The 12,273-nt window shown below is 40.6% G+C and overlaps 2 protein-coding genes across 2 annotated transcripts in view; both read right to left on the reverse strand.

Annotated features, from left to right (window-relative positions):
- Nucleotides 1-12,273, reverse strand: part of LOC307046210 (uncharacterized protein) — a 48,758-nt gene that overhangs the window by 22,705 nt on the left and 13,780 nt on the right. The window lies entirely within an intron of this gene.
- LOC307013774 (E3 SUMO-protein ligase KIAA1586-like) lies at nucleotides 620-4,796 on the reverse strand. The gene is made up of 2 exons (XM_079641317.1): nucleotides 4,067-4,796; nucleotides 620-3,003 (listed from the first exon to the last, which is right to left on the reverse strand). The coding sequence occupies exon 2, from the start codon at nucleotides 2,852-2,854 to the stop codon at nucleotides 1,235-1,237; it is 1,620 nt and encodes a 539-aa protein (XP_079497443.1). The 5' UTR covers nucleotides 2,855-3,003; nucleotides 4,067-4,796; the 3' UTR covers nucleotides 620-1,234.

Consider the following 12,273-nt stretch of genomic DNA (forward strand, 5'->3'; position numbering starts at 1 on the left):
TGTGTGTGTGTGTGTGTGTGTGTGTGTGTGTGTGTGTGTGTGTGTGTGTGTGTGTGTGTGTGTGTGTGTGTGTGTGTACTTTTCTACTAGTAAAACTAAGGGCACTTGAGAACAGCTTATACTATCTATCCATACCATTTCAATGTTATTTAAGGCAGATGAGGGAGGACAGTAAACACAGCAGTGCTGTATAATCTATGCATCAGTGTTCGATGTATGTGTGCAAAGCAAATCATTAGACTTTGTATACTGTACACTCGTGCAAATATAACATTATATAGATCATTAAGGCACATTTGAACCCACCACTGCTATCATTTAGGCAGCAAATACAATAATGACATAATGTAATGAAGGAGAAGGTGACCTTAATCCTTTAGTGCTGTTTTTGAATCACCAATTTGATCTATGATGTTCATGTATCTACAGTAACTCCACTTGAATCTTGCTTTTCTTGTGGTTTAGATTTTAATTTTTCTCTTGTGGTTAGTGTCAGAAATGATACCATGATACTTTTTCGAAGGTAAACACATGTTACTATCCTTTATTAATGGTGTTAATCCGAATTTCTTAGGCCTGTCACCGATAGCAGTGTTGTCCGGTGACTGATCACGGGTCGCGGGCAGGGGTGAAAGTGGTTTGAATTTCTTGCAGGTACTATAATGCTACCCCGACCTTCATTGGTTCATATTGTTCTCCTCCCGCCCCCAGCTTCATGCATCACTGAACACAAACTTCAAATTTGTAATGTCTTTATGGGGTAGAAATTAGAAACACTTGACAATATGTACAGTCAATTATTTATTTGCAATTGTGCATACAACTTGTGTCAAAACTTAACAGACCATTAGCAAGGCATGTTGAGGGAGGTAAACTACACACTTTTCCACATTTTCCACAGAGGGCTGAAGTAGCTCTCCTCTTCTGTGTACCGGCGAGCCATGCAGCTTGTTGAGTGGGCTGCTCTTCTTCCTTTGCCCAGCCAGGTCTTCACATAAGGCAGTGGATCCCACTGTCTGCATGGTGGTCCCACAGAGCTGATGAAGAGGAGATTTGCTGCATTTTTTGTTGTAAGTTTGCTCCTATACTCAGTTATGATGTTATTAATTGTGCTGAACCCCCGTTCACAGTCAGCATTGCTTGGAGACAGTGCCACTGCCATGAGCAACTTCTTCATTTTGTTGGGAATGTTTCTTCCTCCACTGGCCTTGTATTCTGTGAATCCAAGATGGGCCTATTGTTGGTTCACATGTAGGACATCACACAAAGCCCGCACCTCATTATCTCCAAATCGAGGATTGTCATGGTCCCAGTTGTCAGGGTTGAGGACTGCCATTTGATTGATAAGGCTGTTATAAGCCTCTTTTCGGTTGGCTGCAACACTGGCCTGTGCTCTGTTTGCTGTGGTTGTGAAGAGTCTTTCTTTCATATTGTCTGCCACTGCTTGGATGAACTGAGCAGAGTCAATGATGGGAGACCTGCCAACTCTTAAATCCTCTCCCTTGAATTTCATCACTTCCTCTGCCTGACTGGCATCAACTGCATGTTGTCCTGGGTAGCGATTGAAACTTTCTATGCGTTTGACATACGTCGTCATGATGTCATGGGCCTTTGGGAGTGTGGTCTTCCTGTTCTGAAGAATTTCTGACAAGTTCTTAAGTTCAGTCAGAACATCTGCCATCAGTGCAAGACTTTTCAGGAAGTTGATGCAGCACAACTTAGAAAGCAGACCTTTGAATTTGGCCCTCTCTCTGCTGTCCCTTGTATCATCCTCTGATGCCTCACGGAAATGTTGTGCCAAGGCTGGATAAGACTGCCAAACTGCAGAGACTGCCCTCCATGAAGAAGCTACCCAGCGAACACTGAACACTTTTCCAATCCTCCTGAGGGCGATGTCCAGGTTGTGAGCAAATTCACTCAGCTGCCGCATGTTTTTTGGTGACTGGCTATATAATGAATATAGGCTGTCCATGAATGCCTGGAAGTCCTTTGTTCCCCCTGTCACATCCAGTGCCTGGTCAAGAGCAAGCTCCAGTCTGTGATTAAGGCAGTGCCATAGTATGATCCCTGGGAAGTCATCCTGGAGCAACTTCCCAACACCTGACTTCACTCCCAGCATGACACTGGCCCCATCACTGCAAAATCCAATGAGGATTTCTCTCAGCAACTCAACAGTGAAGCCATTTTTAAGCAAGCAACCCATAATCTGTTCCTTGATATGAGCAGCAGACATACTATCCAGCTCAACCGGGTCCAACGGAAAGGCAATGGGCTCCATGTCTCCATCAACACTAGCCTTCAGGAACACAATTAGTGTTGATTTGTGCCCAACACTGGTTGACTCATCAGCCAATACTGTGATTTTGCTCTTGGTCTCTATTATCTTTTTTAGAAGTTCCTTTTTCATCTGTGATGACACATGCTCAATTATGTCAACACAGACAGTTTTGCTATGCAAAACACGCCCCAAATCAGCAGAATTTGCATGCTGCAGGTCAATCAGAATCTCAAAGTCTGTGAAAGGCTTGTTGTTCTTGGCCACATAATAGGTTGTCATGAATATCTTGGCAGTAGACTCAAACACAGACTCCTGACTACTCGCGTTCATGTTCAGAAGAATATCTTTATTTGCTGTCTGAATAATCTTGACTGCTTCATTATGTGCTGCAGAGTTCTTGTGTTCACAGATTTTTTTGCGCAGTGATGAAAGCTGGACATCCCTTGATGGACCAGCTGGGATTATCTTTCCATCAGCCCACTGAATAGCAATATTAACACCACGGGAGGCCATGACACCCAGATCCTTCACATCATGGCATGGGGTACAGCCTAGCCTTCCATTGTGAGCATACATCCATTCATTTTTCTGTTTGAACTGTTCATGTTGTTCTTCTTTCCATATAGAAGGGTATGCAGTCGGGCTAGCATCACCTGTGGTGGCTTCTGAGGGACCTGCTGCCACTTATTCTGGCTGAGTCTCCTCTTCCTCCCTCTGGGCCTCAACTGTTATAAATTAGAATAAAGATGTATAACTAAATTCAGCAGACAGTCAAAAATGTACAAGTCTCTGTCTTTCTTTGAATTTTCAGAATATTGGTTACATAAATTAAAATAAAATGTATGCCACAATTTGCAGATTAAAATAGAAGATATCAAAGCAAAATATTTAATGTTAAAATAATATGCTGTGTACATGTTGTGTTCTGAGTAAGATAGCCATTGACTATATAGAGCAGGGGTGCCCAACCTTTTTTGAACCAAGACGGCGGCGATCGTTTACGGGGGGGGGGGGGTTATTAACTATATTTATTTGACCACAATATTTGAACACAATTACAGTTTATTTTATTTTCAACTATATTCTTCTTCTTCTTCATATTACTACTACTACTATTATTATTATTATTATTATTATTGTTATTGTATATGTAATATTTTTCACTCCCTTCTCTTTTTCAAGTGAGGGTGCTTAACATTCAACTGGGACCCTTATGCACCCCCGTAGAACCGGGCCTGGAGGTGGCCAAACTACGGCCCGCGGGCCACATGCGCCCCGTTGATGTGTTTAATGTGGCCCGTCCAATATTGGTATAAATGAGCCAGGGTTCCCGCGCTGATCTTAAAAAGCCTTAAAGTCTAAAATACAACGATCCAATTTTTATTTATGTTATCCCCCACTGTCCACACGCCGCGCGCGCCGCGAAAAGTCCCTTCCTCCATGGTCGTCGCAGCTGCGCGTGGACGTCACCCCGCGCGCGGGAGAATGAGATTAAAACAACCCTCAGCCCGACATGAATCAAGACGGAACCAAACAATGCCCCCCGGCCCGGCTGTCACATTGATACATTATTGTGGCCCCTGAGCCAAAAAGTTTGGCCACCCCTGTTGTAGGACATTAACGATAAAACAGAATATTGTTGTTCTACTTTTAGACATCTCGAGATCGACTGGGGATCGACTGGTTGGGCACCCCATATAGAGATATACAGTTTGCTAGTTAGCTAACTTATTATATTCATCATGGCCATGTTTATGTCCATTCTCTGGGCTAAATAAGCATCATCACCTGTGTCATCTGTGGGCGTTGTTTTTCAAATTTTAAGCACATTCTGAGTTTCTTCATCTCTCTCCTTTCTCTTAAACATCTGAAGAGTCGTCGTTTGCATTTTTGCTTTAATTACCATGTAGCCTAATTTTCTAGCTGTCATTCAGTCACTCCATTCTTTTCTCCTCCCGCTGTTCTGATCAAGTGGGAAAAAGCTAATATGTGACCCGCTCTATCGAAATCAGTCGGAAGTCGCAACGGCTCATTTCAAAATAAACGTGGATTTGCGTAAAAAAATAGTTTTTCGGGGTTCGGGTGTTTTATTTGATTTTAAATAAACAAAGTCTTGGCTTTCAGAATATGAAACTTGTTTCGGCAAATTCAGATGATAAATACAACTTAGAAGCTTGTAATGGCATAATTACAAGCGGAGAACGGAGTAACTTGAGGTCACAGCAGGCATAACAGCAGCCGGTGTTTCTCGTTAGTGTTTTCCCCGGGACACAAACACAATACGCACAAACGCAAAAATACACAAACACACACACGTATACACACACACACACACACACACACACACACACACACACACACTCGCGAGTTTCCCCCAGACCAGTAATCCAAACCAAAATATCTGCCCTTCGTAGTATAAATTCCACGGGTGGAGCTATCAATTCTTCCTGGTCCTCCGGACCGCCTGGAAATCTCTTACCGGTACTAAGGACCGGGTAGGACCGGCACACTTTCAACACTGGTCGCGGGTGATCACAAATAGCTTCCATTCTGATCCATTTCTCTGTGTGCTGATCAGAAAGGCTTGTCTTTCTCTCTCTGGCTCGCTAAAGCCAGCAAAGCCAAATACAAATTGAATAAGTCTGTAATTTAGGGACACAATCACAAATGGCAAGAGATACACTTGTGGACAAAGTAGATCAGACAAGCGCAGTTCTTAACACTTGCTGCAGATAGTGAGCCACGCCGCAGAGCTCTTCACTGTTCATCTAACGGTGTCACACAATAACACACTCTTCATACCACCTCTCAAATAAACCAAACTCCTCTGATTATAAGGGCAAAGATAGGGTGCTTCCCCCGCAAACGTTGATAGTTTACGGTATCCTTTTGGGTTTTACGCAGGATGTGTACCAAGTAGTGTTGCACGGTGTACCGATACTTGAAAGGTACCGCGATACCCTGCCGTTAAAAACGTTACGATTCCTCAATTTCATTAGTATCGCCGGTACTTTAAGAATGACGGGGGAAAGTACTCCGGTGAGAAAGCGCTGTTTTAATAAGAGCCGTGTGTGTTCAGCGCTCTGCTTCCAATCCCTGCACTGCAGCCGTGCCTGCAGTCCCTCCCCTCTCAAGCACGCTCTAAGGTCCTCCCCTCTCTCGTGCACGCGCTAGCTGCCAGGGCATGTGAGAAAACGAGAAGAATGGCTGCAAGTGGGAGTGCAACTGCTGCTGCGCCTCGGCTTGTTGACAAACAAGACGCTAGAAGCGAAATTTGGAAGTATTTGAGCTATATCTCTGACAGTGAGGGCAAGCCTACGGACACCACGAGGCCTGTCTGTAAGACATGTTTTAGATCCCTGCAAACCAAGAGAGCCAACACATCAAACTTGGCTAAGCACCTCGCCGACCGGCATCCAGTGTTGTTTAAAGAATTTAAAGACAGACAGGTTAGCGAATGTATAACATAATTACATCATGCTCAAGCCCATGCCCTCAAATCTAAGTCAAACAAGTGTAATTTATTTTGTGACAAATGAACGTCTTCATAGTTTGACGAGGCAATTAATGGCAATGATAACTGTCTAATATGGCTATCTTTTTAGCCAACTTACCAATGTGGCTAACATCTGCAATGTACATTTTGTCAATCATTATTTATATTACTGTAATATTACATGTTGAAAAAATATAAAGTTAACTATCAAAGAAATCACATAAACTCAAGTATAAAGAAGAGACCATGTTGTAAGGAAACACTTAACAGATTAACTACCATTTTATTTATCATGAAAATAATAAAAGAAAAGTATCGAAAAAGAATCGGAATCGCAATTCTTGACTTGGTATCGGTATCGAAACCAAAATGTTGGTATCGTGACAACACTAAGCAACATTACTTGAGGCAACGTCACGTTATACTAAATCAGTGTTTCTCAAAGTGGGGCCCCTGGAGGGGGCAGATGCATGACAGGAGAGACCAGGAGGAAAAAAAAGTGTTCTGGTCTCAAACGGTTTGGTCACGATTAATGTAAACAATTATTTCCGAGGCACATGTTTATATGATCATGATAGTTATACAAAAATAAGAGAATTAACGAAAAACAGGTATGAAATATTATATGACAGTAAAAAAAGAATAACGTTTAAAAGGGGAGTGATTTGTAAAATATCCATAAAGAAATCGAAAATCTGTTTACAGTTCTGTTTCATATGGGTGTTGAGAGATGTATCCATAGATCTCTTCATTTTGCTCTCAAAGTGCACCAGATTGATGCTTTTAACTTCAATATTTAAAAATAAATCTGTCCGGGGGAGCGGACGCCCCTATGTTAGGTCCACTCCCCACTTATAAAAATAGCACTTTACCCCTGCTTAAACCTAGATGCCGTGAGCTGATTATCGAGCCTTCATTGTAACAGTCGCGCAGTGTAAATTTCGTCAACGAAAACTATGACGAAAAATGTTCGTCAACGACCTTTTTTACGAGACGATGACGAGCTAAAAATAGATTCTTGATAACGAAAACTTTGACGAAATATATATTTAGTTTTCGTTGACGAGACGAGACGGGACTAAGGTGTTAATGGTGGACTATCGGACATTCAAAATGCAGGGTATTTTCCCCCAATTATCCGTCTTATCTGTCAAAATGTATCTTACGTTTCTAACTTGCAATATCATTATTTCCGCTCTCTTCACTCCAGAAGAGCGATCTCCCTATGTCTCTCTGTGTGCGGGGGGCGGGGCCTAACATACACGCTGCAGCGACACACAGAGATCTGCCGGGGGCGGAGCGTTCAGAAGTATAGAGACACTCTACAAGGCTCGATGTGGAAAAAGCTTGTTTGCCATTACGTCCCGTCCACACGGCGGCGTGCGTTGAAGCTTCAACGCTTCTGCCCATTCACTTTGAATGGGGTGACGTCACGCTTTGCCGAACTGCATTGTGGGAGCGTGACTTCGCTTTGCTCGCTTCAAAAGTTGAGCAATGTTCAACTTTTGAAGCTTCGGTGGAAGCTCTAGCCAATCAAACCGCAAGCTTGTGTGTCCGGGGCGGGAGATTCATGTGATTGATTGTTGGTCGAGTTTTAGACAAGCTCACCGGCAAGCTACAACGCACGCTGCCGTGTGGACGCTGCGTTAGTGTTTTCGAGGTAGCGTGTTGACACGAGTAGAGTAGTCTGTCCAAACAGCTGGCCAAAAGGCGTCATATTCAGTCGGAGAAATGCACAATTTTCGACTTCAACTTCTGTTGCCCCAATTACGAGTAACGTTATCACATCAGGTGTGCAGAGGTGGGATAACTACTCAGATCTTGTAGTTAAGTAAAAGAAGAGAGGAAGAGTTCCTCAAGTAAAAGTATGATCATCAAAATATGGTTAAAGTAGTGACAGTAAAAGTAGTCATTGTGCAGATTGGTCCATTTCAGAATAATATATATGATATGTTTTATAATGATTGATCATTAAAGTGTTCTCAAAGCTGGTAAAGGTGCAGCTAGTTTGAATGACTTTGTATACTGCAGGCCAGGGTAGCTTGTGAATTTACTCCAGGTGGAACTAAAGTCTGATTCAACGCTTGATTATATTTCACATCATTCATCCACATCTGTAAAGTAACTAAAGGGATTAAATACATGTACTGTAGTGGAGTAGAAGTACACCATTTATCTATGAACTGTAGTGGCGTAGAAGTACACAGTAGCAACATTTAAATACTCCAGTAGAGTACAAGTACCTCAACATTTTACTCAAGTAACAGTGCAATATTTTAACATAATTATATATATTTAATTTATTTCACATTTAAATAAAGCAATTAATTCGGTTAACAATTTGTTAGTTTTTCCCTTTAAAAAATAATAAAAAGTAAATACAAGAATACCGTTAAAGTACCGGATCGATAAGCAGTATTGATAAGACTAGTAGTACCGTAGAAAACCTTAACGATACCCATCCCTAGAGATTACACAAGTAAAGTGTTAAGAGAGTGAAATGTTGCTTTATGAATTTCAACACTTGATGCTGTCACCTTGATTCCAATGTCAGAAACCTGTATTTGCCAAACTGAATTGGTTTAAAGAGAGAAAACATTCTGACTAAAAGTTGACTCAAATGTAATTTTTCATCGACTAAAAGTTGACTATAACGTTTTGAGTTTTCGTCGACTAAAACTATGAAGGATAGAAATGACTAAAATGTGACTAAAACTAATAACCATTTTCGTCGACTAAAACTATCAAGGATAGAAATGACTCAAATGTGATTAAAATAGTCCGAGTATTGTGTATGTGCGTGGGGAGTGTCGAAGTAGAAAATTCCACTGTATAGACCGGTACATTAATGGGAAACCCTAAATGTTTGAGCACCCTCTATGAAACGTCAAGCTACACTGCACCCCCAAAATAAATCTCTGGCGCCGCCACTGAGCCTGCAACCCCGTTTTGAAGAAATGTGCTCATTGCAGCCACTAATGATAAGACACAATCTTTTGCCAAATATCAGCATTTTCTTTCTTTTCATTTTTTTGCACAGATTGCAAAGTGGCAAAGTATTATAATTTATTGTTCTAGCAAATTACGTGACTATTTTTCTCCAAAAGGGGGGCCTGAAAGAAAAAGTTTGAGAACCACTGTACCAAGTCAATGGAGAACGATAAACTGATGCTTGTCATGTTTTTCAACAGAATGAGGTCCTAGCTCCTGACCGTCATTTGAGTCACCATTAATAAAAACATTTTAACCTTAATTTTTTAACCAAGTGCAGCAATATATTTGTACCTATATCTCCCCGGCTACTATTGATTTGAAATCCTTCTCCGTTTTGCTCTCTTTCGCTGACTGGTCTCTAAAGTATCATGTTTTCATTCCATCTTTTGAATGGTATGCCTCTGTCACCTTTATATTGGTGCCATCCAGCCTAGAGGAACACACACATACACATGACAGGTCCAAACTGGAGAGACCCACGCACAGCGACACCTTGGGCACCTTGTGGACAATATATCTAGTCCCCGCTGGTTAATCACAGGATGAGTAGCTCCTCCTGAGACGCTCTCCCTGGCACCTTCGGTGGGTGTTCTGACTAATATCGATTTCACACCTTTAGATAGGCAAACGGACAGACAGCAAGCTGCGGGTAATAGAGTGAGAGGGCGAGTCAGTGATCTGTCCTTTCAGTTATTTCATTATCCCTGTGATGACGGATCACATACCAACCCGCCTACAGAGACCAATCCATCCTGTAGTGTTGCTACCAGGCTCCCTGAGGTAAAACAATATCTTCTAAAGTTATATTTTTACTGTTTGCTAACCATATAGAGCAGACATTCGTACATATACTGAAATAATTAAAACTGTAGAGAGCTAACAACAAAAGATGCTCATAGTTTTTTACCTTGCCGAGTTAAAAATATGTATCGTGATTGGTCAATTACAACATTCTACAGTGTGTTGTGTCTGTCGGGTTGGTGAAATCAGAAGCAGATAGTGAGACCGAGACGACGGAGAAATCAACAGAAGAAGACATACAGGATGTAAACACTAAAGAAAATAGGTATTGGCTATTGTGAAGTTAAAGACTGACTGTTACGGGGCAGAAAACCTTAATCAACACTGCCAACATTTTATTAATCTGTTCAAAACCCCTACATTGGGATTAATTTTGCCTACTTAATCCGTGTATCTACCTTCCAATTTTTTTTCTTTATTAAACACGTAAACGGAAGAGCGTTCGAGAGGCCTTTTTGCTTTTTACCTTACTAAATGGTCTAATGGTCCTTGGAGCGAGGGGCGGGGCGAAACTCACGGAAGTGATTTCAAAACAAAAGCGTTGATAATATTATAAACAAAGGGAAACAAGGTGAATTACGATCACAACGAAAACGACCAAGACACATATTGAGCCCAGAAAATGAATGTTATTAAGGGCTGTAAATATAATAAGCCTCTGTCTAAAATGGACAACATTGTTAGGAGATTTAAACTATACAGCGATGCTGCACTGCGGTCAACTCCGCCGCCTCTCAAGTTTGTTTTTTCAAATCAGCTGCTCTTCATTCCTGCTATATTTGACGAGTGATACTTAAGAAAACTGACACTGTTGGACTCGGTTCTAGTTTGACTTCTACCAGAAATAAAATGAAGTACTTTTACTGTGTACTTTGTGAGTAATCCTCTGTCAAAGTTCCCTACATAGTACATAATGCATGTTTTTCTGCTATCTTTGATGAATGATACAAATATAATTTTACCATTAGTTCTTAATGAAATTGATACTGTTTGACTTTGTATTAGTTAGCCTACTACTTACAATACATTGAAGTACTATTACTGTGTATTTTTTGAGAAATACTCTGTCAAAGTCCCCTGCTGAGAACAAAATCAAGCCACTTCTGCTAAGTTTGATGAGGGAATTCTTTTTTGTTGCCATTAGTTCTTTGTGAGATTGATCCTGTTGGACTCAGTACTAGTGAAACTACCCCCCAAGTACTATGAAGTACTACTGTGTACATTTCCAGTACTCCTCTGTCAATGTCCCCTCCTGAGAACAAGAATGCATGTTTCTCTGCTATTTTGAATAAGCGTTAAAAAAAAACGTTTCTTCATGAGACTGAAATTGTTGGACAGAGTATTTTAAGAGGATATGGTAGACTTTATATCAGCAATACTTCCAGTCAGTACTCCGGCAGCAGCATTTTTACCCCTTGGAAAGTCTATAGAGACTGGCCTGGATAGCTGGTCTATCCTTCAGCACACTGAAACACTCTGTCACTCTTGTTGGCCTCTTATGATGCTGCTGTCTTTTAAAATATGATTATTTCTCTGCTCCTAGTCCATTCCTCTCAGATTCTTCCATCAGTCCCAGTCATTGCACGTCAGTCAATAGAGCTTCGAAAAATGTGTCCAATTCAACTAAATGTTTTTTTGTGAGTGAAGGCCAGAGCTAAATTATAGATTGTTTGATTGTGTAATTACAAGGTGAGAGAAAAATAAATCCACATCCTCATGAAATGTATTTTATTTCCTTTTCCATTTTATACTTATACTTACTTGCCTTAGAACATTTGCATGTTGAACTACATTATATCTTCCCCAGCCTCAAGGAAATACAATAGAAAAAATTGATTCATAATTTTAAAAAATTGATACAAATGTATAAATTAATAATGTTGTGTGCAAACATTTCACATTTAAATATAAAATGAAAAATAAGTTTACTTTTGAAATGATTTCTCACAAAAACCTTTCTAAATTATAGTAAACTATTAAAAAAGGTTTGGTCAATATACGTTTTTCTGCCTAAAATAGTTGAAATTGGGCAGTTAACCCATTTTGCCCGCTATTTAAATTGACTTTGGTTAGTTAATACAAATATTGATGGTTTGTTTAAATAACTACTGACATTTTAATAAATATTGCAAAAAAGGGCTCCAAAAAAGACATATATAACCTGGCCGGCTTAACCATTGTGTAATTCTTCAAGCACCACAAGATTCAGAGTTTTTAAAGTACAATTCTGGGCCATTGATTGCGTCATTTCTCCAAACACATACAGTAAAAATGCCTGTTTTGAAGCCTTCAAATGGTGCAGGAAAAGGACTTTACATTATTAGTATTATACTTAAAGACAGGGCTATTCAGTTAAGAGAAGAGTAAAAGGAAAGGAAATTGTTATAATGGGTGATGTAACATTAATGACATACATAATATGAGGTCCTTGGCATTGTGTGATCATGGGGCATCACCTTTACAGCATCAGAAACATATCATATGGAGTCAGACACTGGAAGTGTGCTGGAGGCTGATGCGTTTACTGGGACTGATGGAAGGATGAGGCTGATGAGACTGAAGAATCTGTGACGAACTAGCGGCTGAGAAATAATCATATTTTAAAAGACAGCAGCATCATCAATAGGCCAACAAGAGTGACAGAGTGTGTGATTTTGCAGTCTACCATCCTCTTAAAATACTCTGTCCAACAATATCAGTCTCA

This window comes from Notothenia rossii, assembly GCF_949606895.1.
Source record: "Notothenia rossii genome assembly, chromosome: 7".
In the NCBI taxonomy this organism is placed as follows: Eukaryota; Metazoa; Chordata; class Actinopteri; order Perciformes; family Nototheniidae; genus Notothenia; species Notothenia rossii.